This window comes from Phalacrocorax carbo, chromosome 14 (genome assembly GCF_963921805.1).
Source record: "Phalacrocorax carbo chromosome 14, bPhaCar2.1, whole genome shotgun sequence".
Taxonomy (NCBI): Eukaryota; Metazoa; Chordata; class Aves; order Suliformes; family Phalacrocoracidae; genus Phalacrocorax; species Phalacrocorax carbo.
Window position 1 is genome coordinate 14,549,953 of NC_087526.1, and position 27,842 is coordinate 14,577,794.

Sequence of the window (27,842 nt, forward strand, 5' to 3'; positions counted from 1 at the left end):
TGCCGCGGGGGGCAGGCACGGAGGAGCATTTTTCAAACCCAGCTTTCGGCTGCTCGCAGTGGTTTTGGGGCTGGGTTGTTAACGTATGAGAGACGTGGGCTGGTGGGTGGGAGCAGACTCGCACTGGCGCTAGCGGCTTCCCCCCGGAGAGGCACTCAGAGGGGCTGTGCATGCCCTGACAGCTTGGCAGGCAGCTGGAGCTGGCCCTGGGCAGCGTGGCAGGGGGCCCCAGGGGACCCCCACCCATGGGGGTGCCTCAGGAAATCATCACCAAGAGGGGCCCCGGGGACCTCCCATTCACGGGGGACATGGGGGACCTCTGCCTCCAGGGACGCCCTGCATTTACAGTGGTGCTCTGGAGGACCCCCACCCACGGGGGGGCCTCAGGGACCCTTACCCACAGGGTATTCTGGGGACCCCTACCTCCGAGGCTGCCCGGGGGACCTGCGCTTACAGGGTCTCCCAGGGGACTTGCACTGCTGAGAACACCCTGGGGACCCCCTTGCGAGAGCTGCCCTCAGATACGTCCCAGGGACGCCGGCATGCCGTCCCCGTCCCCCCCCACCGGGTACCCCAGCGACCTGCTCTGCCGGGACACACGAGGGGACCTGCGTCCACAGGGATGCCTTAGGGACCCTCACCCATAGGGGCGCGGTGGGGGGGACCTGCACGCACAGGGGGATCCTTTACCCGCGGGGGTGCCGCCCCCCCCCCCCCCCCGGATGCCCCTCATACACGGGGGATTCCACGGGGGATGCCCGGGGGCGGGGGGCGGCGCGGCGCTGGGCGGGCGGAGGGGTCGCTGTTGCCGCCAGCACGGCCACCGCCCCCCCCCCCCCCCCTTTCCCCGTCCGCCGCCTTTTGTTCGCCGCCCGTGCGCGTCCCCGCCCGGCGGCGGGGCGGGCCGAGCCGGGGCCGCAGCCGCAGCCGCAGCCGGGGCCGAGCCCAGCCCAGCGCAGCGGGACATGGAGGCCGCGCCGGCGGAGCAGGGCCCCCCCGCGCCGCCGCCGCCGCCGCCGCCGCTCCCGGAGAAGAAGAAGAAGCCGCAGCGGGCGCCGTCGCCCGCCCGCCCCAAGGAGGTGCCCGGCTGGTCGCTGGCCAAGAGCCGGCGCGGCGGCGGCGGCGGGGGGCACCCGGGCGCGGCCCCGCGGCTGGCGGCGGGGGGCGCGCACCCGCACCCGCGGCGGGCGGGGGGCGGCAAGGAGGGGCGCCCCGAGAAGCGGGCGGCGGCGGCGGCCCGGGCCGGCGGCAAGGGGCCGGCGGGGCGCGGTGCGGTGCGGGCGAAGGGGCGGTGCCGCGGGGCGGAGACGGCGGCGGCCGGGGCGCGGCGGCCGGGAGCGGGGTCCGTGCCCGGGTCGGTGCCCGGGGCCGGGCTGACCGACAGCAGCTCGGAGGTGTCGGACTGCAGCGCCTCGGAGGAGGCGAAGCTGCTCTCGCTGGAGCTGGGGCTCAGCGGCAGCGACGGCGAGTCCCCGGGCAGCGCCCCGCCGCCGCCGCCCTCGGCCGGCGAGGCCTCGCCGCTGCCCGAGGAGCCCTCCATGGCCTCCATGGCCAGCAGCCGCCTGCAGCTCAGCACCTCGCTCGCCTTCTCCGACCTCACCGAGGAGCTCCTGGACGCCGGCACCGACGGGCTGCTCCGCGAGCTGGAGGACCTGCGCTCCGAGAACGACTATCTCAAGGTGGGCACGGCGGTGTGGCGTGGCGCGGCGTCCCGGGGCACGGCTCGGTATGGTCCGGCCTCCCATGGCGGTAGTGTGCAGGGATGCACGGCGTGGCATCCCTGGCCGTAGCGTGGTTCGGCATCCCTGGCCGTAGCGTGGTTTAGCATCCCTGTGCATGGCACGGCACAGCATGGCATCTGAGGGCATGGCTCAGCATGGCACAGCATCCCTGGCTGTAGCATGGCATGGTGTGGCATCCCAGGGCAAGGGTTAGCATGGCTTGGCATCCCTGCGCACAACACAGCATCCCAGGGCAAGGGTCAGCACAGCGTGGCATCCCAGGGCATGGCTCAACATGGCATGCATCTCTGGGCAATAGCATGGCACAGCATGGCATCCCGAGGCATGGGTCACCATGGCTCAGCATCTCTGGCCGCAACACAGCATCCCAGGGCATGGTATGGCACGGCGTGGTATCCCAGAGCATGGCTCAGCATGGCACGCCATCCCTGGGAATGGCACAGCATGGCACCATGCCTTGGCATCCCCAGGTAGGGCGCAGCACAGTGCAGCATCCCTGGGCATGGCTGGGCAGCACAGCATGGTGTGGCTTGCATGTGGGGCTCCGCATGGCTCAGCACAGCATGGCACAGCTGGGGGTGGCCTGGCATGCCGTGGTTGGGCTTGGCTCAGCTCAGCATAGTGTGGCATGGTTGGATGTAGGGCATGGCTTGCTTAAGGCTGGCGCGGGCCAACTGGACGTAGGGCAAAGCTCAGCTTGGCACAGCATGGCCCATTTAAGCCCAATATCTGGCCTGTCTCAGCACAACAAGGCCCACCTGGGCATGGTCCAGCATGGTGTGGTATGGCTGGGCACTGCTTGGCTCAGCATAGCATGGCACACTTTGTCACAGGGCATGGAGTGGCACAGCACAGGCCAGCTTAGCCAGGCATGACCCAGCTGGGCATGGCCTGCACTTGCATGGCATAGGTGGGCGCAGCTTGGCTCAGCGTAGTATGGCCTAGCCTAGTACGGCCCCAGCTTGGCATGGCTAGGCTCAACACAGCCTGGGCAGGCACAGCTTAGCAAAGCACAGCTCAGCATGGCACAGTTTTGCTTAGCCCGGTTTGGCATCCTGGGACACAGCATGGCACGACCTGACCCCGCATGGTTGGGCACAGCTCGGCCTGGCACAGGGTGGGATGATCACCACTGCCCTCCTTGTCTGCTGTTGATGCCAGAGCCTGGGGAGATTTTCCAACTCACTTTTTTTCCACCAGTTCCAGTACTCCCCGGGGCCTTTTTCCGGGCGTGCGGCGTGGCTGCCTCTGTCGCGGGCGCGTGGTGAAGCCAGGGCAGACGTGCTGTGTGGGGATAGGGGCACAGAGCTGTTCTACCTCCGGTCACACATCGACCCGATGCACATTGGCACCTGCTGCAGGGTGGGTGCAAACCCACTAGGTGCCATGTCCCGGTGGGCTGTAGGCATTTTGCACCCTCTGCTCTTCTTCATGGTAGAGCTGTGGATGAGATGCTTGGGCAGTCACCTGCTGGGGGGCTCAGGGATAGGTACCATGTCTTGCTGGTTGCTCTTCAGATGTTACAGGTTGGAAATCAGGCCAGCTTTCAACCACTGGTGCCGAAGTTTGTAAATGTGTTGGGATTATAGCTATCAGGTTGGAGCTGGGCATTGGGTGACACGTTCAAAGATGCTCAATCAGGCCCTTTATCCGTTAGCAAAGCCCTGGTTCACAGCTGGTGTCCCAAGTCCTGCCAGAATTAGCAGCAAGAGCTTAAGGGCTTTGATTTACTGAGAGCTGGAAAAATACAGATGAGGCCCTTCCAGTTTCCAAGAATGCATGTGCAAACGCTGCTGTTCCCGCAGACAGAGCAATCGCTCCCTCTGTTTCCATGTGATCTTCTTCCCATCAAGCTGCAGGCCTGCAGGGTGCAAGTATTTTACCTGCCTGAGAGATGGCAACTGAAATCCCCCGGCTAGGAGCAGTGGGGAGAGCGAGAGCTGCCGGAGGCATGCACCAAGGAGCGCTGTGAGGATGCTGGTGCCATCCTCCCTTCTTCACTGCGACATCTCCTATGTGCGCTTACGCCAGCGAGTGGGTCTCCTCCCTGATGCGTGCATCCTGCTTATAACTATGTTTCAGCGTGGTACCTCGCTTCTCCTGGCGCTTGAGCAGGAGACTGCCAGGGTGGTACCCCGGCTCCAGCTGGGCAGAAGCTGCAGCCAGATGCACACACCCATTGCACTCCAAAAAAGAGGTGGAAGATTTGCCTAGTTTCTCCAGCAAGGAGCAGAAAACTACTGGGCTTGCAGGATGGTGCTGGCTTGTGCTGTCTGTGCTAAAAACTTGGGGATTTGAGGCCATATGACAAAAATAAAGCCCTAACCCAAGCAATCAGCATCACCTTCCTTGCTGTGCAGCCCAGGTTGGAGAGCAGCATGCAGGGACCCTGCAGAGATGGCCTCTGGCCTCGATAGCTCCCCTCAGGTATGAATAAATCAGGCTTATCAGAGGTGACTTGTTTCCTAGGACTTGCCCAAATAGCTGCAAATTAATATATTTTTAATTATTCATCAGAGCCAGCTAAAACCTGGTGCGTTTTTAAAGAGAAGTGAGGATTTTTGGGGGTGGAAGGGTTTTGACGATGTTTTGGCACAGAGCAGGCATGCATGGTGCTTTTACACCCATGTGATGCACGCTGGGTTTTGGAGCTTCCCACCAAAGCACATCGCAGCCCTCTATCACAGTGCCAGCTCACGTTGCATCTTCCCTCAGCTGCCATAATAAAATGTACATATTTAAACATGTTTCACCCATTTCTCTTTGCAACCCAGACTTTGGCAAGGCTCTGCCTTCCTCCTCCTGCTCTGGGTGTACTGGGTGGGCTGGTGTCTCCCCGTGCCCCTGCTCCCAGGTGCATGTACCTGCTGTGACCCCCCCATAAATGGGTTATTTCAAGTGTTTCCCCGAAAAGGGCCATTTCTCATGTGCAGGTTGGCAGCCCAGTGAGGGAGGAGGCGTCTCAGGTGTCCTTGCCCTGTCTCGCTGTTGCTGAGCCGGGCGATGGAGAGCAGCTCCTGGCCCTGCTCAGCGGGCTGGAAAATGTGAGATGCGATACGGCAGCAGCTGCGGAGGGACAGGCAGACAAAGAGTGGGCACAGGAGAGGGTTTGGAGCGAGGGGAGGGGATGCCTGCAAACCCTTTCCTCTCCTCTCTGTGGGAAGGGGCTTAGGCGAAAGCCACATAATGCTGGGAGCACAGTCCTGCCTGCCCCCTCCTACTGTCTTCCCCCCCACCGCTGCTCCGTGCCCTGCGTCACCCCACATCCCTCGGGGTTTGCATGCATCTCCCAGCTCTGTGGAGAAACACATAGGGTGTGTAGGTGGGTGGGTGTCTCATTTCCCCCAAGGCAGCTGGGCCCCAGTGCATGTCACCAGCAAGGGCTCGCTGAGAGCATCCTGCAGGGGCACCCCAGGCTGCGTGGGGGACCCCGAGGTTGCGTCTGGGCAGCCTGGTTGGCACTGGGTCCCAGCTCTGCTGCTGCTCAGATCCTGCCAGGCCACAGGGGTAGGGACTGTGCTCAGGGGTCCCGGTAGCCACAGGCAGCGCCAGGGCACAGGGCTCTGCCACGTATCACCCCATCAGCAGCAACCCTGGAAGGGGCTTTGCAGCCTCTTGCTTTTTGGATGCTGCACAATGCGGGTTGTGCTGCAGAGAGCCCCCAGCTGTTTGCCTGTTAATTTATGGGGGCAGGTGTAAAGCTGAGAAATGTTGATGTTTTTCCCTTGCCAATGTGCTATGCTCTCTGCCGAGCGGGAGCTGGCGCGCTGGCCGGGGACGGGGCAGCGTGCAGGCTGCAGCCTGACATGGAGGGAAGGATGGCCGATGTTTACTGTTGGAGCCAGGCTAGAGCTGCTGTTAATGCACATAAAGAAACCCCTGTGTGTGACACGTGGCTATCCTTTACCCATCCTTTGACCTGTTGCACCCCAGCGTGGGCTGGGGATGAGCTGCGTTTGCTGGGACCCCCTTGCTGGCAGGGGATGTGCCTGGGCACCCTGGACAATTTCCTTTAGAAATCTCCTCTGATTTTATTTTTTCCCTAGCAAATTCTATCAAAATTTCCTCTTCTGTCTGGCAAACGCTGAGAGTTAATTGAAAGCTGCTGCTTTTGTCCTGTAATCTCGGAGGAAGCAGTGCTTGTTGCTCCTGGACAGTAATCCCCATCCTTGCATGAGGGCTTGCAGGCTCTCCTGCAGGCGCATCCGCTGCCAGCGCAGCCCCGGGCTCTGCACAAAGGCATCAGCGCAAAACATACAGGCAGCTTCCACCCTTTCTCCTCGTTAGCATCTTGTGCTGAGGTTTGGGGGTGCGGGTGGGGGGTGCGCATGCAGGCAGGTCTGTGCTCCCCAGAGGGCTGCCCGTCCCCCATGGGCAGGCGGCTGCTGCTTGGCTGCGCCCCACAGCCTGGGGCTGCCAAAGCTGAGGGTGTATGTGCTGTCAGCGGCACAACAGCCAGCCATGTCGTTATTTGCATGATCCTGTTTGGTATCCGTTGCTGCTTTCTGCTTCTAAAAGATAGTGGATCCTGCGGAGGAGCTGCGAGCGTTGCACAGCGCGAGTCCCCTGGTCTGGTCTGAGCTTGCTGCATTCTTGCAGGCACCTAAGCCAGTGTGTAAGTCCCCTTGGGCAGGAGATCTGGGGCTTTAACTCTTCTGCTGCAAGCCATGACCGGTCTGATCTGCATTTTGAGGTGTGCTCTGCCATCTCCGCTGGTTCCTCTCCTGCCATGCCGCCGTTCAGGGCCATCACCTTAAAGCTCAGCCCCTTCCAGGTCTTGCCCTTCCTGGAGGAGCTGATGTCCTGCAAGTGGGTGTGCAGACGCGGCCGTAGCTGTTACCTTCTCCTGCTCTGAAAATGCATGGGTTTTTTTTCTGAACTGGAACCAGGCAGTTTGCAACCCTCCTTGCCACTTCTTAGTTTCCTGAATAATCTCCCCAAGGAGAGAGAGTTTCTCTGAAGTTTGCCCGAAGGTTGAAAGTGTGTTGTCGTCTCTTGGGTTCCTCCATCGAGTGTAACCTGGCTCCTGCAAACACAGGTGGGATGTTTGCTTCTGCACAATGTCAACCGTTGGGCGTTGAAGCAAGTCTCCCTGGACTGCAGATCCCCAGTGTCTTTTCCAAGGCAGGTGACTTCTGGCCTAAAGAAACCATGTAACCTCTGCTGCTGCTGCAGAGATGGGGTGAGCGCGGATGCAGTGGTGGATAATCCTGGAGGATGGAGGGTGTGAGCTGCCCATGGGTGCTGGGAGGCTGTGACTCCATGTAGGGGTGGGTGCCTTTTTCTTTATGGAACAAGTGGCCAAGCCTGGTACCCCCCACAGGCAGTTGTGTTGGAAAGAAGTAATTTATCTCGTCCTCAGTGTTGCCCACCTCATCTCCATTTCACACTTTATTTAGCATCGCTTATGGTGCTTCATGCTTGCAATGCCACCTTGAATTTGGGATGTTTCTAGATGATTCCTGCCCACTCCTGGCTCTGCACTCACGTGACTTTATCCAAATGAATTTTTTGCTTTGATTTTGCTAAGTTGGGCATCAACTCTGGAAAACGCAGATGCAAAGGGCGAGGCTCAGTGGCTGTCATGGACCCTGAAGCTGTCAGGGGACCTCTGTGCACCCCATGGGCTGCCTCCAGGAGCTGCAGGGCTCTTCTGCCTGCCACAGGCCGGCCATGGAGGGGGTCAGCTTTGCCATCCTAAGCTCTCTTCCAGTTTGCTGGCACTTCTCTGCTCTCTGATCCTAATCTAGTCATTACAGCTTAGCAGCACAACTTGCCTCCGAGGGGCAAGCTCGGGACAGGCCATGCAGCTGCTGGGCTGCAGCTGCTGCACCCTTTTTTTTGGTGTTACAGGTGAATTCCTACCACTGGAGCAGAGGGAGGCACCACCTTCCCGGCCCCCCCGGTGCCAGCCCTGCTGCAAGCTCCCCAGCCAGGCTCCCTGTGGGCGCACCCTGCAAAGGAGCAGCTCAGGGCAGCGCTGCCAGGCTTTCCCCAGGCAGCGGCTCGCACCGGACACTGCCTCCCCCTAAAATAAGCTTGCTACAACCCAAGGTATAAACACGCAGGAGCTCTTACCACGGCAAGCCCAGGCTTCCTTGCAGCAAAAGTAAGGTTTGGCTGGGTTCTCTCCAAGGTCCCTGCTCCCTGCCCTGCCCGGCTCCTGCCGGGGAAGCTGTGTGGCAAACAGGAGCCGGTACAGTCAGCGCTGGAGTGGGATGCAGGCAGCCTCACGTGCCTCTGCAATCGTACTCAAGCCACAATTCGCATGACTTTGGTGGTGAAAGGTTGTTCTCCACCACCCTGTTGCAGAGCGCCTGCTCGCCTGCAATGCATAATGCACTTTTTTCCCATGAAAGCTCCTATGGAATAGATCCCATAAACCAGCTCCCCAGGCTGGTTTGGCTTATGGGGGTTTTGCTTGTGTCCCTGGGGCGGTGGCCCTGCCGTGTGGGGTGGGCAGTGCTGGCGGAGGGTTGCCATCGGGGTCGCTGCACCGGGGTGCATCGCAGCCATTGCAGGGCTGTCTGCTAGCACATCTGGTTCGCCCCTGGGGGGTTTCACGCCTGAGCTGTCCGGGGATTGTTTCCGTCTCAGGCTGTCCCAGGAGCAGCCCCGCTGGGTGTCCCTGGACTACCCGGCTGCCCATCCCAATTCCTCGGGGCTGTTTCTGCCCTGCTGTTGTTCTCGAGACCCCCCAGCAAGAAGCAGAGCGATGGAGGGTGGCAGGACGCTGGTGGCCATGGTGCCACCGGGCTCTGGCAGCCTGGAACAGTAGATAATCCAGGATTGTCTAATTGACGTTCCTTATTTGTTACGTAGTGTTTAAAGCCAACAGTGAGTGACTGTGACTTGTCCCCGCAGCTGCCGCCCCCCCTCCCTGGGCTCGGCTTCTTCTTTCAGGGAATTCTTGCAGCTGGGGCTTTGTCCGGGCCGGGCGAGCGTGGCGGCGAGCGTGCCAGTGCCTGGCAGGGCCAGCGCGGTGCTGCTGTCTCAGGCTGTAGGTCGCTGTCGTGGGCAGTGTTGGGAGCAGCAGGGCCCTGTCCCCCTCTGCCGGGGTGGATCGAGGCTGTGCATCCCTGCTGCCCGTGCCAGATCCTCATCTTGTCCCCTCCTGGGCCGTGCCACGGTGCAAGGTGGCAGTGTGATGCCCCTCGCTTCTCAAGTGGCTATTGCATTTGGCAGCGACAGGTGTTTAGTGGTGGGTTTTTTTTGGCAGGAAAGTAGACCCTTACCAGGATTGTGCTGGGTGGACCAGGTCTTGTCAAGGAGAACAGCCGGTGTGAAGGCTGGAGCGTTTGCTTGGGGGATCCGGGTTGAGACCATGTTCATGGGGACCTGAAAAGAGCTTTGGGCAGCATAGCCTGTGCGGGTCCCCAGGGACTGGAGGTCCTTGAGCATCCCCAGTAGCCATAGCTCTGTGTTGGGATGTGGAGGTGGCACTGGGGCTGCAGCTTTTGCAGGGGGACCCACAGCGGCGTGTGCTGCAGACCCGGAGGAGGCTTTGGGTCGGTGCTGGTGCCAGCAGGACGTCACCCCTGGCCCTGCTGCGACAGCGACGCTGTGGCCCCGCACTGGAGGCTCTGCTGGGCTGGGAGAAGTTTGTCACCATGAGAGCTGATGAGACTAGGAAGGGGTGGAAGGGGGACCCAGCCCAGCGATTGCTGCTTGGTAGCAAAACAAGGGGCAGTCTCTGGTCCCTGGTGCTGGCGGCGTGTCGCTCGTGTCCCCACATTGCCTCCCCTGTCCTCGCCTGCCATCTCCTTCCCTCGCCTGCCTCCCTGACACATCTTTTCCAAAGACAACCTACGTTTTTCTCGCCGCGGCTGCCGCCTGCACTGCTCCTGCAGCTCCTCTCCCTCCCCCACCTTCCTCTTTCTTTTACCGCAAATATTTATAGGCGCCCATGTTGGCTGTCCCCCCCGGGGTGGCTGGCTCACCAGTGGGTGATGGTGCCCTGCTGGCTCTGAGCCCTTTTCCTGCAAGGATGGGGCTTGATCTGAGGGGTTGAAGGGTGAAAATGGCTCGTGGGGTGGCAGAGGGCAGGGTGGGGAGGTGTCACAGGGGGAAAAGAGGGGAAAGCAAGCTGCGGGGTCTGTCCCCTCTAACACGCATCTCCCTGCAGGATGAGATCGAGGAGCTGCGTGCCGAGATGCTGGAGATGAGGGATGTCTACATGGAGGAGGATGTCTACCAGCTACAGGAGCTCCGGCAGCAGCTGGACCAGGCCAGCAAGACCTGCCGCATCCTGCAGTACCGTCTGCGCAAGGCCGAGCGCCGCAGCCTGCGTGTGGCACAGACGGGCCAGGTGGACGGCGAGCTCATCCACAGCCTCGAGCAGGATGTCAAGGTGAGAGAGGGTGATGTCCCCATCCAGGCAGGCCCCAAGTCCCCCAAAGTGGGTTTTGGCGGGATGTGGACATGGTGGCTGGTGAGGCATGAGGGGGTGGCAGGGGATGTTGGGGTGCAGGGTTGTGATGTTTATAGGGCTGTTAATGGGAGCATCATGATTCCCCACTAGCAGCGATCATATGAGGAGCAGAGAGCAGTGCTTTCAGCTCACAGGTGGTCTGGGCATGGGGGCATTTGGGGGGATCTTGGGGATGGAGAGGGACAGCGTTGCCCAAGGATGGGCATCTTGCAGCACCATACATGGGATTCATCCTGTGCAGGCTGGTGCACAGCCCAGCCGTGTGCCCCAGGGTCAAGTTCCCTTATCCTGCACTGATGGGGACAGGACCACTGCCACAGGCTGGAGGAGCAGAAGGACACAGGGAGAAGCAGGGGGACCAGGACCATGGCCACCTGGGAGCTACTCCTCTTGGCCGTCAGGGAAACCTTGCAGAGCCCCAGGCATCCCAGCACACCAGGCTGGGCCAGGGACAAGGGATTTCTGTGGGGTGGCAGTTGCCTCGCCCTCCCCAGCCACTGGCCCTCAAGGAGCCGCAGGTGCCCGTGAGTGTTTGCTGAGTGCTCTTGCCGACACGGCCGCTGCCAGGAGAGGGGTGCGGTGGCAGCTGGAGACGGCTCGGCTTGGACGGGCAGCGGCTCAAGTAACTTAGTTTTTTGAGCAGAAAATAGCCAGTTCCAGAGCTGAAATGTGCCACAAGTGTGGGGCTTTAAACCCACCTTGCCCTCCCTGTCCTTGCTGGGGTCCTGGCCCCCTCCCCAAACTGCTCAGCAACCCCTGGTTTGGGGTGCTGCTGCCAAAAATGCCCCCCTCCAGCTTCTCCCTTCCTGGGAAAGAAAGCACAGCCCATCCTCGGGAGGGCAGGGTGTCGGGGGATTGCGGACAGTTTTTCCCTTCCTGTATATGCAGGAGCAAATGCTCTGTGCCGTTAAGCTCCCTTTATGCTTCGGGCGGCCCTCTCGCAGGGATCCGGACGGGGGGCTCTGGGCTGTGCCTGGGATGGATGGAGGCACCCTTCACCCCGGGGGCAGCTGCCAGTTTTTTCCGTAACATGATGCAGCAGCTCGCCTTTCTCCCAACCAGCACAGCTGCTGCCCGCAGCAAGAGGCTGCCTGCTCTGGTGCTGTCCGCCAGCTTTTCCAGCCTTGCGGGCCTTTTCCAGCCTCACAATGTGGAGAGAAAAGTACAAAAAGGCAACAAGTGTCCTGCAGTGTCGTGTTAAGGTTGGGGAAGGCAGGGTTTGGCAAGGGACTGGGGGTGCAGCCGGCCAAGCAGAAGCAGCAGTCGTGGCACCTGACAGAGGGGACACACACGGGGCTAGCACAGTGTCTGCTCCAAAGGGAGTAATGGCCTGACGATCTCCATGGGTGCTGCATGAGGACTGTAGGTGCCCAGGCGCTGCGGTCCCACCCCTGTGCACACCGCAGCCAGCGCGATGGCACCTCCGTTGTGTCCCCAGGTGGCCAAGGATGTCTCCGTGCGGCTCCACAATGAGCTGGAGGCAGTGGAGAAGAAGAGGATCAGGCTGGAGGAGGAGAATGAGGACCTGCGTCAGCGGCTCATCGAGATGGAGCTGGCCAAGCAGGTGGTGCAGAACGAGATGGACAAGCTCCGAGAGGTGAGGGGGACACGGGAGGGTGTCCAGGAGGCGTCCCCAAGGCTCTGCCCATAGCAGGTGTCCTAGCCCTGCACTGCAGAATCCCCCATCCCTGCTTGCCTTTGCTGAAACCCAAACTGTGCTGCAGATGCTTGCGAAATCCAAGCAGTGCCTGCCCTTGGCGAGGTGTGCTTCATCCTGCCCTATGGGCATGGGGTGGCTCTACCCTGTCCCAAGTGGGCTACAGGACTTCCCCCCTGCACTAGAGTGACTTTATGTGTCCTCGCCACTTTCTCAGCCCTGGGCCATGCCCAACTCCCACCAGCCAAAGCTCTGCACGATGCGTGGAGTCCGCCGTGTCCCTGGCACAGTGCCTGGTCCTGACCGCATGCTGCTGGTTCAGATCGGGCTGAGCTGCAGGGCTGCATGGCAGTGATGTCGCAGGGGTGTCCTGGCAGCGCTGTGGAGCTGGGTGGGTGCACAGTTCCATCTGTGTCCTGGGAAGCCGCGTGCCACCCGTGTACCCATACGCGTAGGTGCAGGGCACTCCGTGCCGTGCCAGGTTTGGGACCAGCTCCTGGCCAGGAGCAGTGTCATCCTTGGTGACAGGAAAGGCATCCCAGTGGCAGCGTGGCGTTGTGATCCATCACAGCAGTTGTAACCCACTTCCCTACTGCCCGGGATGCCTTTGGTCCCCAAGGACCCTTAGGAAGCATCGCTGGCTGAGCCATCAGGGCAGCGCATGAGAGGAGACGTGCTATGCCAGAGCTCAGGCACTGGATGAGGACACGGTGCAGGGAGGGCTCTCTCTGCCCCCAGCTGTGTTCTCCTGCACGGCAGGGCAGGGAGCCAGCACACAGCTTGGCGTCTCCGCGGCTGGCTCCAGTTAATGCCGGGGCCAGCCCCAGGCAAGCTGCAGGACCCAGCCGTGGATGCACCCGTCCCCTCTGCCGCCACCTTCTCACAGAGTGACACAGAGCAGCGTCACCCCAGACTGGGTGTCTTGTCCCTCCACTGCACAGCCTCAGCTAACAGGCGTGAAATGGGTTTCCGTGCAGCCAGAGAGTGCGAGCTGAATAACAAATCGCAGCAGCAGGAGCTGGGCTGGAGGACTGACGTGCGTGAAAAACAGACAGAAAAAATGGTTGCTTGGTCAGTGTGCAGGGAGACCTGAGCACCAGCTGCTGCCTTGCCCTGGCAAAAGAGCGTGGGACAGGATAAGGCCCCTCTCTGCAGCTGCAGGAGCCCAAAGGGGATGCTGCCGGCTGGCACAAGACCCAGCACAGCTCAGAGCACAGCTCCCCGAGCTCTCAGGATGGCATGTCCCCAGGCCGTCAAGGGCATTGGGGTTACTGACTGATTGCAAAGCACTAATTAGACAAACGAGTGAGTTAACAGCCCTCCTCCACTTCCCCCCGGCTGCTGGAGAGTGCAGAGCATGGCAGAGCTTGTTAGCAGCCAAGCCAACGTGGAGTGTAGGCTGCGCAGGGCTGGGCTTACCCTCAGGGCTGATTATTTCTCCCTTCCAAGAGGTTTCTCCCATAATTGGATAATTGTCGGGATGGGCACATCATCCCCAAAGGCGCATGCATTTGCCCCTCCGGCTCTACCCCTCCGTGGCATCTCCCAGGGGGCAGGAGAACAGTGGGACCGGTCCAGGTACCCTGTGCCAAGCCTGCTGAATTGAGTTTGGCTGCAACGAGACCCTTAGGCATGGCTACCCCAAGGGATGCACCCAAAGTGGAGCGAAGACAGCTGCCATCTGACCCAGGGTGCTGTGCTTGGGGCCAGCCAATGCCCTTTGCCAGCCCTGGTTCCCAGCACAGTGAGGGTGAGGGATGCCGACGTGGCAGAGCCAGCCCCTGGGACAGGCTCTGCTGCAGCAGCAGCTCCAGTGATGGTCGTGGCCTTAATAGGAAAGCCTGGAGCCCGGCACCTTGGCACAGGCAGCAGCTTACATTTCACAGCTGCTTTCTCTGGCTGCTGGGCCTCAGCGCCAGCTTGGAAGTAGGTCCAGGGTGATCGCATGCATCGGCCAGTGCTCATGGGGGGCTGTGTGGATGTTCTTGAGGGTTTTCCCCAAGCTCCCCTCCCCAGATAACTGGCCCTGCTCTGGGCACCCACGTTTTTCCCCACTTCTGGTCTCCCTTATTGCTCTGTCTGGCCTCCCCGTCTGTCCTCTGTAGCCTGGAGATTGTCCCTTGTGTCCCCAGAGTCCCGGAGGGCAGAGTCACCATCATCCTGCTGAGGAGCCCTCCCCATAGCTGAGCGACCAGGATGTGTCCCTTGCTTGGGGAGGAGGCAGTCGTCATCTGCTGCTCCCACACTGGCATGCCCTAGGAGCCCTCTCTTGGCCTGGGGGCTGGATTCCCCGCTCCATCCAGCCCTGACATGACCGTGACTCAGCCTCTCCACGGCTCATTTCCTGCTCACTCCTGCTCTCTCACTGCTCACTTGCCTGCAGGGGGAATTTCTGGCCAAACCTCATGATGTGATGCTTGCCAGTCTGGTTTCCCCAGAGCAAAGGGCCTCAGCCCGCTGGGGCTCTGGTGCTTTCCTGGGGTTCACAAGCAGCTGGAGAAGTCAGCGTCGATGTTGATTCACGCTGAGTCTGTCCATGCTGGGGTGCTGTGCCACCGCTGCGGGTAACAGCTCTCTCTTCTCTCAGCAGAATTCCCTGAAGAAGCGGGGCTCTCGCTCTATGGGGAAGACCGAGAAGAAACCATCAGTGCAGGTATCGGCGCCGGTGCGTCGGGGACACACCATGGTGGCCCACCAGCACCCCAGGTCGAGGTGCCAGCTGGAAACTGTGCCTGGCCCAGAAGTATATTTGGGCATGTCGGCACCATCCCCCTGCTTGCAGGGCTCTCATGCCTTTCAGAGACCCTGCATAAGGGATGGATTGATGTGCTGGGCCGCCCTCACTGTCCTCAGCCACTCCCTTGTCTCATGTATCAATGGAGCATCAGTGGCCAGCCGGTGGCTTTAACCCTTTCCGCGTGTCAGGACTGCAGTAAGGAGCTGAAGGACTTTGGCTTTTGCATTGCAAAGCTGCTTCTGCTCTGGGGTTGTGGCTGTTGCAGCCTGTGCCAGCAGCTGTGCTCAAGGGTGGCCCTGGAGCCCCACGGGGTTTGGGGGAGCTGAGTGTCCCCATGGGGAACAGCTCAAGGCTGCGCCATCCCTGCCCCACGCCGGGCTGCTGGGGCAGCGCCGGGGAGGAAGGATTTGCTGGAGGCAGCAGGATTTCAGCTGTCACTTGCTGTTGGGCTGAGCTGCTGTGACTTGCTAATGCTGTTACTGGGGCTTGGAGGGACAGAGCTGCTGTTGCAGGAATAGAAATGCAAGTGTTTTAATTCAGGAAAAATCTTCCTTCAAAGGCAAAAAACCTGAAAGGTTTATTTTGAGGAGCAGATCTGCTCCCCTGAAGCCGGGGCAGGGAGGGAGGCCCTGTCGAGACGCTCCTGCCACGTGCTGCTGGGAGCATCTTATGGAGGGGACTCTGAGGGTTTCTGGGTGACCTGTGTCACTGCTGCCACAGCCCACTCTGCAGCCGTGGGACAGGGATCCCCAGGCCCTCAAAGACTTTGCCCTTTGGTCTTTTATTTATCATTTCCCTTTAACTCCATTGTTGAGAGCCCTTTCAAGCCGGCTGATGGTCCCAGAGTCCTGACCCCCATTTCCCCAAAGAGCAGACTGTGGCTTTGCTCCTACACCCAGCTGTGCCCCAAGTGAGGGGGCTTCCCAGGAGCGCCTCCATCTTCCTGAGGCTGAAATACAGCCCCTCTTCTGCAGGAAACAGACCCCAGCCCTGGGCTGCAGTAAAACCCCCACTCTACTTCCCACATCCCCGTGGAGCTGAGATCCCTCAGCCTTGGGACGTGGGGCTGGATACGGCCCCAGCTCTGCGGTGGGATTGATGCTCCAGGAAGAAGCCACTGCTGGAAAGCAAACCCTGAGCTTCCGTGGGTGCAAATGCCCCTGGACACAGCCCGCCCTGCGTACTCCCTCTCCCACGCAGCCTGGCCTGGTGGCCCTGTGGGCACAGATGCTCGTGACTCATTGGTAGCTTCCTGGGCCCCTTTCCTGCGCTGGGCGAGCGTTGGTGCTCACCAAAAATGGAGCTGGGGGGTCAGACTGAACACGGAGGCCTGTCCTGGACCCCAGGAGCACTTGAGATGATCCTGGGGACGCGTGTGTCCCTCCAGCGATGCCAAGGGGCAGAGGGACACACCAGGCTGCTGCTTTTTTTTTTTTCCCCTGGAAAAACAGGAACTGAGGTCATGTCTGCCCTGGCGGGGAGAGCTGCTCGAGACAGCCCTCCCCTAATCTCCGCAGCTAATTAGGGGAGCACAGCTTTAATGCGTCCTTAGCAAGGCTGTGACTCCGCGCAGGAGTGCGGAAGAGCAGCAGGGTGGTTCCTGTGGTCACGGCAGGGCGTTTGGGAAATAAAATGGCACCCTGAACTCACGGGACTCCCCCTGTTGCCCCGGCCTCAATTTGAGCAGCCCGGGAAATCTGCAGAGTAAATAGCTGCTGCAGGATTTGGTGGGTGTGATCATGGTCATGGCTGGGGGGCTGGGGGGTCAGGAGCACCCAAAGAGGGGGACAGCTTGTTTCTGCCAGCCAAGGAAACAGGAAAGGGGATGTGTTCAGCCAGGCAGAGGACTGCTGGGGCCAGCAGCCACCCAGCCAAAGGGCTCAGCCACCTCCAGCACCCACCCGGGGCTCCAGCGGGTGCTGCGGAGTGAGGGTCGTGTCCCGGCAGGTCCCCTCCAGGCAGTCACCGCGCCAGAGCTCAGAGCACTCAAGTGACCCCACGGCACAGGAAGCCGCAAGCTGGATGTCAGGAAATCCTGGTCCTCCATCCAAAAAGCTTTCCAAAGCAGAGAAACGGTCTGCCTGGGCAAATAGCCAAGATCCTAACTGCTAAAATTTAAAAAAAACACGTGGTGAAACAGTCCCAGGAAGCAAAGGGGCTTGGGAAGGGACCAGGGAGCTGATGTGGGGGGTTTGCCTGGGTTTTCTGTCCCCTGGCAAGGTGGTTGCAGCAAGGACGAGTGCTGGATGAGGGCTGAGACTTCAGGCTTCCAGCTGAAACCTCTGCTTCTCTGCCCCGTGATGGAGTATTTGGGACTGAGCGGGAGGAGCAGAGCCCTGGTGGGGGGGTTGCAGCAGCAGCAGCAGCACCAGTTGTTTCAGTGCTTGCTGGTTTTTGGGAGGAAACCTTGTTGGTCGCTTTTATTTTGCCCTGCGGAGCCTGACAGCTTTCCCTCCCCCTCCTCCCCGCGGTGGATTGGGCTGAGACAGGGCTGGGCTCGGACTCTGCATCCCCAGTGGTGGCTCGATGTCCTTCCTGGGGCTAGAGCCACAGGTCTCCTCACCCAGGCATCCCGCCCTGTGTCCAGGCTCTCCCTGAAAGCCTCCAGGATAGATCTCAAAGTTTGTTCCCCTCCATGACCTGGGGCTGCAGCTTCCCCAGGATCACCAGGGTGGGAGAGCAGCCTGTCCCCGGGGCTCACTCGGAGCCACCGAGGCCCCTGGGAGCGCTTTTCTAATGCCCGCACCCTCTCGGTCCCCAGGAGGACAGCGCGGACCTGAAGTGCCAGCTGCATTTTGCCAAGGAGGAGTCTGCCCTGATGTGCAAGAAGCTGACCAAGCTGGCCAAGGAGAACGACGGCATGAAGGAGGAGCTGCTGAAGTACAGGTCCTTGTACGGGGACCTCGACAGCTCCCTCTCCGTGGAGGAGTTGGCTGACTCTCCCCATTCCCGGGAGGCTGAGTTGAAGGTCCACCTCAAGCTGGTAGAGGAGGAAGCCAACATCCTCAGCCGGAGGATAGTGGAGCTGGAGGTGGAAAACCGCGGGCTGCGGGCAGAGATGGACGACATGAAGGGCCAGGGGGACAGAGAGCTGCCGGGGCAGGACACACGGTTCCTGGCAGGTGTCTCTGGCTGCGGGGACGCGGGGGACACGGTGGCAGAGCTGCGCCGGCACCTGCAATTCGTGGAGGAGGAGGCCGAGCTGCTGAGGCGCTCGCTGCTGGAGCTGGAGGACCAGAACAAGCTCCTCCTGAACGAGCTGACCAAGTACAAGTCGGACCATGAGCTGGACGTGACGCTGTCAGAGGATAGCTGCTCAGTGGTCAGCGAGCCCTCGCAGGAGGAGCTGGCCACAGCCAAGGTGCAGATCAGCGAGCTGAGCGGCAAGGTGAAGAAGCTGCAGTATGAGAACCGTGTGCTGCTCTCCAACCTCCAGCGCTGCGACCTGGCCTCCTGCCAGACCACCCGGCCCATGCTGGAGACCGATGCTGAGGCTGGTGACTCGGCGCAGTGCATCCCCACTGCCGGCTGGAGGGACGGGATGGGCAGCAGCGAAGCCGACGGGGAGGACAGGGTGCCCGGCAGTGGGAAGGTGCCCGATGGTCCCGCCAAGCTGCTCAAGGCCAAGGACCTGGAGACCTTGCTGGGCATCCGGGACCAGGCGACACTTGTCAGCAAAGCAATCGACGTCTTGATTTCAGATGCCAATGGCTTCACCTCTGGGCTGAAGGCTTGCATGGACAACGAGTGCATGGGGGGGCTGCTGGGTGAGGCGGTGGGTAGTGGCAGCGAGAGCCCCAGCGATGCCAAGCTGATGAATGTGCTCCTCATGCGGTTGGGTGTGCTCCAGCAGGACCTGGGCTGCTTCACAAGGAAGGTGGACCACCTCACCAGTGGCCTCAAGGAGCACACGGACTCTTTCCCCTTCTCTGGCCCCGGCAGCCACGACACCACCAAAGAGGGACTGCAGAAGGAGCATGCCTCTGACTTCCAGGTATGGGCTTCTTCCCACGTCCCCCGCAGCTGCCGCCGCTTTATTTGCTGCCCTGTTTCCTCCCGCTTTAATGGAGCAAACCCCAATCCCCACTGTAACCTCCCTCCTGCCTCTCCAGAGCAAAACCCAAACTAACACCTCGCTGCATGCCAGTGGCACCGGGGACAAGGTAGGACTCTGCTCCAACAGAGTGTGCCCAGGGCAGGAGGCAGGGGGCATCCTGGTGCATCCCGGCATGGGCTGGTCATGCTGAGGCTGCCCTGCCTGTGGCCAGGGGCTGTCTGGGCTGCTTCCACCTTTGCAGGGGCTGATGTTTCAGCTGCTCTCCCTTGTCTCAGCGCAACATCCCCAGCTCAGAAGCACTTTGCTTACTGGGGATGAGCTAGATGGGGGGAGAGCAGCCTGCAGCTACCTGAAAGCAGCCCAGATTGCGGGGACTCTGGTTGCAAGAAGCCTCAGCCTCCACTGGTACCCAGGCAGGGTAATTTGGTGAGCAAAGGCTCCAGGGCAAATCTGCAACTGATGGCGAGCACCTTTGGAGCAGTGTAGAGCAGCTCATGCCCTGCCATCCCCCACCTCTCCGGGGAGGCCAGCTCGTGTCGGGGGCCCGCGATGTCAATGATGGCTGGGGCCGCGGGTACAAGCCCCTTTCTGGAGCACACTCGCTTGTTCAGAGTCCTATTTTTCTGCATGTAGTCCCACCAGCCCCAGGTCCCAGTCTCCCACAGTCACTGCATGGCACCGTAACTGGTGTTTGCACATTTTTTCCCTCTTTCTCTCTTTTTTTCCCCTTTCCCCAAACAATCCAGGCCACGTGTCTCCTCATCCTGTGTTTCCTTTTGGTTTCTGCATTGTCTCCCACCATGGTGATGAAGCTCCTTTTCCTCCTCATCCTTTTTGTTGTCTTGTAGTTCTTTACTGTTTCGGAGACCCATTGTTTTGTTTTCTGGCTTTTTTTTCTTCCCGCTCTTTTGGTTTGTTCTCATTAACTTGCCCACGCATGCAGCAGCCTGATTTTAGGGACGCCGACCCTTACCGCATCCCCCACACCAAGGACATGGACCCCACGCATCCCCGGAGCTACAAAACCTGCCGGCCTGAGGAGAACGACTCCTACGCCACCGAGGTACGATGCAGGCAGGAAGCAGTGTCCTCTCCACCAGCAGGGCTGGGGACAGGGCTGGGGGCTGGGGCTGTCCCTCTTGAGAGCCAGGGACAAGGGAAGCAGCAGAGCCCCATCAGGGAGGGACATGGGGCGGCGCGGCCAGGCACAGCCGGCCGTTCCCATCCCTTCCCCGGGCTCTTGCAGATGAAGGAGCTGCAGCTGGTGCTGTCAGAGGCCAACGAGAGCCTGCGGGGACTGCAGGAGCAGCTCTCACAGGAGAGACAGCTGAGGAAGGATGAGGTGGACAACTTCTCACAGAAGATCTGCCAGGTGAGTAGGCAGCAGCCCCAATCCCTGGGAGACAGGTTTCCCTTCACCCATGGCTGTGCCATCTCCGGCCCTAGGCTGATGACCCATTTGGGGACCCAGGTGTCACCCAGGACTGCACCCAGCATGCCCCATCTTCAAGGGGCACAGGGGCTGAGCACATTCCTCCTTGCATATGTGCAGCCATGCAGGGCTTCCACCTGCGGCGATGCCTCAATGGCCCTGCTGCCCTCAGCATGCTGCCAGGGCATTGCAGCTCCCCAGGGGTGTTAAATATGGGGCTGGCAGCAGGCTCAGCCCAGACCCTGGGGCAGGGCACCACATTGCTGCCACTAGCCCCTGTCTTGGAGCCCGTGCGTCTCTTGCCAGCTGAAGGAGGACCATCAGAAAGCTCTGCTGCGGCGGGAGTTCGAACTGCAGAGCCTGAACTTGCAGAGGCGGCTGGAGCAGAAGTTCTGGAGCCAGGAGAAGAACCTGCTGGTGCAGGAGTCGCAGCAGTTCAGGCAGAGCTTCCTCCTGCTCTTCATGAAGCTCAAGTGGTTCCTCAAGCGCTGGCGCCAGGGCAAGATGGTGCACAGTGAGGGCGAGGACTTTTTGGAGGTACTGTGGGCTGAGGGGCTCCCACCTCGGCTGCTGTGGAAGGGGGACCATGCTGTCAGGCATCCCTGGGGCTGTCCCTCGTGCCTACATGTCTTACCCAGGGCTGTTTGGGTGTCCCCCCATCCCTGGCCATGGGCTGTGGGTCCCCTTATCACCCCAGCCGTGGTGTCTCCCACAGGTGAACAGCATGAAGGAGCTGTACTTGCTGCTGGAGGAAGAGGAGCTCGCCCCGCAGCAGCAGACAGACAACAAGACATGCACTGGGGACAGCTGGACCCCCAACACGGTGAGCGGGGCATGATCAGCCCCCGCTGCAGCTGCATGGGGTGGGGTGGTGGGTCGTATTGGGGTACATGGCTCGACAGGGATGTTCCCCACTGGCATGTCACCCCCAGGGGTGGTGCCCTGCCCTGGAGGCACCCCTTCTCCCTCGCCCCGGGGGTGGGCAGTCTGCTGGGCTGGGATGCAGAGAGGGCAGCTCCTGTGGGGTTCCACCCTGTTGGGTCCCCTCTGGCATGGGGCCCCAGCTCCCTCCACTCACCCCTGATCCCCTGGCAGCCCAACGAGTGCATCAAGACGCTGGCAGACATGAAGGTGACGCTGAAGGAGCTGTGCACCGAGCTGCGGGAGGAGCGGCGCAGCGCCAGCGAGCTGCAGCAGCAGTTCACCAAGGCCAAGGCTGCCTGGGAGATGGAGCGCGCCGAGCTCAAGTGCCACATCGCCCAGGTGGGAGCCCCAGGCACCCAGCGGGCTGGTGGAGCTCCCCCTTGCCTGGTGGGGACGTGGGGCTGGGGGGCTGCCTGTGCCGTGCACCAAGCGCTGGCTATTGGGCAGGGCTGGGAGGCAGGGTGGCACTGTGGGAATCTCAATTAGCAGCCGCTTTGGCAGGCGAGTTTCCATAGCAACAGGGCTGGCACGAAAATCTGACTGTGGAGCGGCAGAGGATGCTCTTTATTCCTCCACTGGGTTTGTCTGGGGTGGGTAGGCTGGTACCAGGGCTTAGCATCCCTTCCCAGGACAGGCATCTGGAAGCAGCATCAGACCCTCCATTTCTTCCCCATGTGGGGTGCAGAGCGCAGGTGGGGACTCAGCACCCAGCAGATGCTGCAAGACATGTACAGCTGCGGCAAGGGCAGAGGGTGGAGGGAGGGCAGCCTCAGCACTGGGGGAAGCTCCTGCCTGCAGAAGCAGTCCCATCAGTCCCCCAGCCCTGCCTTCACAGTGATGAGGGTTTTCTGCTCCCTTGCGCTGTGCTGGCAGCAGCCCAAGGCTGCACATCAGCGCTGCTCCCCAGAGCAGGCGCCAGCAACTCCCAGGTGGGATTTCTCCAGGCAGAGCTCAGTGGTGGTCCCCAATTCCCCTCTTTCCCCCGCCAAAAGAGAGCAGAGCTGTCACAGTGGCAGCACCCCAGTTTCAGGTGCCTTCCTGGCTGCCAGCAGCAGCAGCAGCATCAGGGTCTGCTCTGCCAGCCCCGCAGGTGATGCTGCCCCTCTCCAGGAGCCAGGTCCAGCAGGCAGGGTTGCAGGCAGAGCACAGCCGAGCAGGCAGCACATTCAGCCTGTGTCCCGCTGGGTGACCGTCTGTCGGGCCATCTGGTATGGCATGGCTGCAAGCCAGGGCTGGCTGCAGCTCGGCTGGGCCCAGGGGCGAGCTGTGCTGCGCAACACAGCCTTGGGGACACACTTATTGCCCAACCTGGGCAGCATGGGACCTGTACTGGGAACTGGGATGCCCGCAGCCTTACCCCTTTGCTGGAGATGTCCAGCACCGTGCTGGAGCCATAGGTCCCTCACAGCCACCAATGTGTCCCCACAGCTGGAGTCAAAGGCAGGCAAAGGGATCACGGAGCGCACACTGCCAGACTGGAAGGTAGCGTTGAAGAGGGAGCGTGAGGAGCACCAGCATCTCCTAGCCGAGTCCTACAGCGCCGTCATGGACCTCACCAAGCAGCTGCAGATCAGCGAGAAGAACTGGAACCAGGAGAAAGTGGAGCTGCTGGCCCGCTTCAAGGAGGAGCAGCAGCAAGCAGAGCAGCAAGCAAAGGACCTGCAGAACAAAATCAACCAGGTATGGTGTACCTGTCAAGAACATGCCCTCCAGCCTCTGCCACTTGCCCTCTGTGTGTCCCCTGAGAGCGTGCAAACACTCTCAGGGCATGCACCAGGGCCAAAGAAGCAAATGCTTTTGCCTGCCCAGAGGGGCACGTGTTGCACACGTTGAGTGACCGACACTTTCTCCAGTTGCAGAAAGGAGCCAACCCTTGGGCATTGAAGCACTCTGAAATGGAGAAGCATGGCAGCAACTGGAAGGAGGTGGGCAAGGGAAGGCAGAGGCCTCTCAGGGTGTTCACTGGGCTCAGGTATATATTAAGGGTTAGATGGGAGGTCATCTGAACCCCAAATATCACCTCCTTGAACAGCAAATGAGGCTGCAACAGGGAGCACCAGGGACTGGGGAGAATGAGAGGGTGGAGAGCATGGCTGAACCCCAAGGGCTTCACTGCGATAATAAAAAGTTGATTTAAAATAGGTGTGGGCACAGTGAGCCCTATGTAGCCCTGGGAATGGGATCCTGGGCCTGGGTGCCTGGGGAAGGTGCAGCCCCTGCTCCAGCCCATTGTGTGCTTTGGTCCTGTGCTTGCTGAAACCAGAGCATTCTTCTGTGTCCTAGGCTCTCAATGAAAAAATCACAGACAAAGAGACAATCGCTGAAGCAGAAGCCAAGGGAACCAACCTCAAAAGGTGAGTGCGCTGGTGCCTGCATGGTCCCCAAGGCATGGAGGAGGCTGTGGGGGGCTGTCCCTGGTCTTGGCAGCTTTGGCAGCTGGGCGAAGATGCAGCCATGGTCCAGGATTGTCCTGGAGGCCAAGGGCTCCCATGAGGAGCAGGGCTGGGTCCCCAGGAGGGTCCCATTGGGGTGGGAGCAGGGTGCCTCCAGCTGCCCCCTGCCCGCTTGCCCTGTCCCCTTGTGAGCCCAGTCCTCTCTCCCCCCACAGGACCAAGTCCGTTTCCTCCATGTCAGAGTTTGAAAGCTTGCTCGACTGTTCTCCCTACCTCCCTGGAAAGACCACACCGGGGTTGGGTGACCATTCCCGGGGTAAAAAGGCATCTGCAGCCACCCAGCTGCTGCCCAACGGGATCCGGGATAGCACCAGTGTTCCTCCGTCAAACTGTACATATGTGAATATTGAGCAACCTGCCCCCGACAGCCTGGCCAAGGAGAAGCTGGGCATCTCCTCCTGGGACTACTCAAAGGCAAGCAGCCTCTCTGGGCATGACCCAGCCCAGAAGCAAATGCAGAGGAGCTACACAGCGCCTGACAAGACAGGGATCCGCATCTACTACAGCCCGCCGGTGGTGCGGCGGCTGGAGGCACCTCTGGTGCACAACAAGGAGGGGAAGATAATGATTGAACCCGGTTTCTTGTTCACCATGGCCAAGCCGAAGGAGCCAGAGCAGTCAGCCAGCACTGAGAGCACCTACAGTCAGTGGCTGTGCAACTTCTCCAAGCAGCAGCGGGAGCTGCTGGATGGCAGCACGGTGGAGAGCGTGGTGCCGCCGGTGCCCCGCTTCCCCCCATCACTGCACGACCTGGAGATCTCTGGCAACATGAGCGACGACATGAAGGAGATCACCAACTGCGTGCGGCAGGCCATCCGCTCCAGCTCACTGGAGAGGAAGGTGAAAAGCGCCTCCAGCCAGACCGTGGGGCTGGCCCACGTGGGGACGCAGACCATCCAGACGGTCAGCGTCGGCCTGCAGACTGACCTGCCGCGCGGCAGTGGCGTGCACAGCAAGAGCTGGTCCCCGCGCAGCTCCTCCCTTGTGTCCGTGCGCAGCAAGCAGATCTCCTCCTCCCTGGATAAGGTCCACTCCAGGATCGAGCGGCCATGCTGCTCCCCAAAATATGGCTCTCCAAAGCTCCAGAGGAGGTCTTCCTCCAAGCTGGATGCCTCCAAGGACAGGAGCCTCTGGAACCTGCACCAGAGCAAGCAGAATGGCTCTGCCTGGGCCCGCTCTACAACCACCCGCGACAGCCCTGTCCTCAGCAACATCAACGACGGCTTGTCCAGCTTGTTCAGTGTGGTGGAGCACGCAGGCAGCACTGAGTCCATCTGGAAGCCAGGCTGCCCTGAGATCAGCCGGGCCAAGCCCGAAGCACCCAAGTATGGCCTTGTGCAGGAGTTCTTCAGGAACGTCTGCGGGCGGGCGCAGAGCCCCACTGCCCCCACAGAAAAGAAGGAGGTCACCGGGGAGGAGGGCAGCAAGAGAGCTGAGCACCCCAGCCCAGCCACCCACCACCCAGCCGAAAACATCTCCCGCGTCTTGAACAAGAAAGTCCTCAAGCAGAGCAGCTGCGAGGACCCCAAGCTCTCGTCCCCCGGCCAGGGGAGTAAGGACGCAGCCCTGCGGGACCCCGACCTCATCTCGGCCATAGCTAGCGAGGTAACGAGGCAGGGTGCCCCCGGGGGTGTCCCGGCATGGCAGGGGATGGGGTGCCCAACCCCTCTAACCCCCCTGTGCCCTGTCTGTCTTTGCAGGACACGGCGTGTGACTGCAGCTCCCAATCCCTTACGTCCTGCTTTGCCCGGCCGTCCCGCTCCACCGTCCGCCATTCCCCCTCCAAGTGCAAACTGCACCCCGCGGACCCCCCCAGGGTGGAGGAGAAGCTGGGGGCCTCGAGTGAGTGAGGACAGGGGGCAGGGGGACGCAGCGTGCCTGCTATCCACTCTCCTGCTGGAGGAGCGCCCGCGCTGACACCCCGTGGGGGCCCCTCTCGGAGGCAGCACGGGCGCATCTGTCTCCTAACCGTCCCCTCGCCCCCGGGGACGCTTACGAAGCAGATGTGGAGCCAGCAGCAGAGGCTGCCGGCAGCCCCGGGGTGCACGGGGACATCCTGCCAGGGTGGCTGCTTCACCTCCTGTCTGTGCGGACACCCAATCCCTCGGAGCCGCTGCCGGCACTGGGGGGTCCTTGCCAGTGCCCACCGCCCTGGGAATGTCATCTGAGACCCCGCCATGCCGAGGGCTTGCCAGGGCCCCGAGAAGGGGAGAGCAGCTGGGGGAGGCTGCTCATGTTGATAGGGCAGTGCTGGGGCGAAGCACAGCAGGGACGCCCTATGGATGCGATGGATGGAGGCATGATGCTGTGTTGGCCCCCACAGGCGGAGGGTGCTGGCTCCGGCCCCCACGACCGCTGCCAGTGCTTCCTGCCCTGTCCGAGCTCCAGCGCATCCCTGCCAGCCCCAGTTCCGGTGCGGTTGCATCAGCCGCAGGGCTGCATGTGCTTCCCCGGGCAGGAAGGAGGCAGGGAGGGTCCCTGCGGTCACCCCGGCTGGGCTGGGTGTGGGGGTCCTTCCTAGGCACGCTTCCGTTCTGGGGGGGTGCTGCTGAGGTCCTTCACTGCTGGGAAGGGTCCGGGCAGTTCCCCCCGGCTCCTCCAACTGCAGCGACAGAGGCGCCGTGTGCACAGCATGGGGAGAGACAGCGTGTGCGTGCGTGGGTGTGCGCACCCGCGTGCGTGCATATCTCCTGCCACCATCCTGAGGGGCCACGGCTGTGCGGCCCCCCCTCCATTGCACCCACCTCCCTGCCTGGGACCACTTGTAGTTATTTGGTCCTCCAAGTGCTGAATATACAGAATATACATATTTCTCTCTCTTTTTTTTTTGTTTTTTTTTTGTTTGTTTGTTTTTTCCTCCACTTTTGGCTCTGCCCAACTCCGGACAGCCTGCAATGTAAAACCAAGTGCATTTTAAAAATACCGAAATGAGCTACACTGGAGATGCACCAATTGGATTAAGAGATTGTGGGTTGGGAGGCTGCAGCGTGGGCCACGGTCTGTGCCACACATCCCTCGGTCACTGCCAGAAAAAGCCTTACCCGGGAGGAAGGGGGGCAATGGCCACAGCCCCGAGGCGGTGCAGAGCTCCCAGGGCTGGGGAGCTGTGTCCCAGCCCCACGCAGAGCAGCGTTGCTGCCCCTGTCAGCCCCAGAAGAGAACAGCAATTTTAGAGGAGGCTGCCTGACCTATTTTTGAGCTGCCTGCCAGGGGCCAGGCAGGGTTTCACCCAGATGGAGCTGCCTGCAGGTGCCTATGCCTCCTGGGACTCTGTGCTCTATACATTGCTCCGGGAGCTCTATACATTGCTCCAGGGCCTCTGTGCGTTGCTCTGGGGCTCTGTACACTGCTCCAGGACCTCTGTGCATTGCTCTGAGTCCCTGTACACTGCTCCAGGGGCTCCCTGTGCTGCTCCAGGGGCTCTGCCCATTGCCCTGGGGCTGTTTACGCTGCTTTAGGGGCTCTGCGCAGTGCTGTCATCTTGCAGCTTCGCTTAAAAAATGCTCCGGCTGCTGAAGCTGCTGCCCCCTCCCGTCCAGCCACACGCTACCCGCAGCAGGCAGGCTGCATCACTGCCACGTCGCAGCCTCCGTCAGCATCTCCGCGACAGCCGCTCACTGCCTGTGTCTCCAGACACACCAGCATCAGCCAGGGCCCAGCAGGCCCAGCACCAATGGCCTTTTGCTCCTGCGGTGTCTGTCCGGCCCCATGGGGACCCTCGTCACCTGGGTATGGGGTGCGCAGGGCAGGCACTGCCAACCCTCACCAGCAGCCGGGGCCAGGCAGCATCATTGCCTGCCACGGAGAAGTTGGGTCCCTGCACCCCAGCAGGCACAGCGCTGCTGCGAGCAATCTCCTGCTGTACATAGATCCTTTCGGGGTGGTTTTTAGCATTTTCATTGATAATTGGGGTTTTGGTTTGGTTTGGTTTGGTTTTAAAGACTCTCTACTTTCGGAATGTGGTTTTTCATTTTTACTGCCTTTTAATTATTTGTAATGTTGGTCAGTTCTGTTGTACTCTGTAAATAGTGGTGCTGGGCATTACCTGCGGGGCTAGGGGCAGGCAGGGGATTCACAAAGGCAATGGGGAAAATTTGCCTGAGGTGTGGAGGTGGCTGATTCGGCCCCAGCCCCAGCACAGCCTCTGCCCCCATCCTCCCCACACGCCAGTGCCTGGCCTGGGGAGAAGCTTTGGGCAAAGCCACGCTTGCCCCTGACCTGTCCTCCTGCTTCCTCTTGTCAGCCCATGCCAAGGTCGCATGAAGGGCACCTTCTGCCCCGATGACATGCTCCCTACCCGTTCCGTCCTGCACCCCTGTACCATGCCTGCTTGTCATGTGATGAATAAAGGCCTTGCGACCCCTCACCCATGCCCTCAGTTCTGCCTTCCCGGGCTGCGGCAGGGGGAC

General features: G+C 61.0%; 1 protein-coding gene across 2 annotated transcripts; it reads left to right on the top strand.

The window, feature by feature from the left end:
• Window positions 1-869: 869 nt before the first annotated feature.
• MTCL2 (microtubule crosslinking factor 2) lies at window positions 870-27,842 on the top strand. Of its 2 annotated transcripts, none has more exons than XM_064465789.1 (15): window positions 870-1,679; window positions 9,868-10,092; window positions 11,612-11,770; window positions 14,421-14,483; window positions 17,329-18,561; window positions 19,568-19,687; window positions 19,871-19,996; window positions 20,363-20,593; window positions 20,772-20,879; window positions 21,152-21,319; window positions 22,409-22,660; window positions 22,834-22,905; window positions 23,264-23,334; window positions 23,589-25,038; window positions 25,134-27,842. In XM_064465789.1, exons 1-15 carry the CDS (start codon window positions 966-968, stop codon window positions 25,281-25,283), a joined length of 5,142 nt encoding a protein of 1,713 aa, XP_064321859.1. In that variant the 5' UTR covers window positions 870-965; the 3' UTR covers window positions 25,284-27,842. The 2 variants fall into 2 exon arrangements, with proteins under 2 accessions (XP_064321859.1, XP_064321860.1); XM_064465790.1 differs by having other exon boundaries at window positions 19,571-19,687.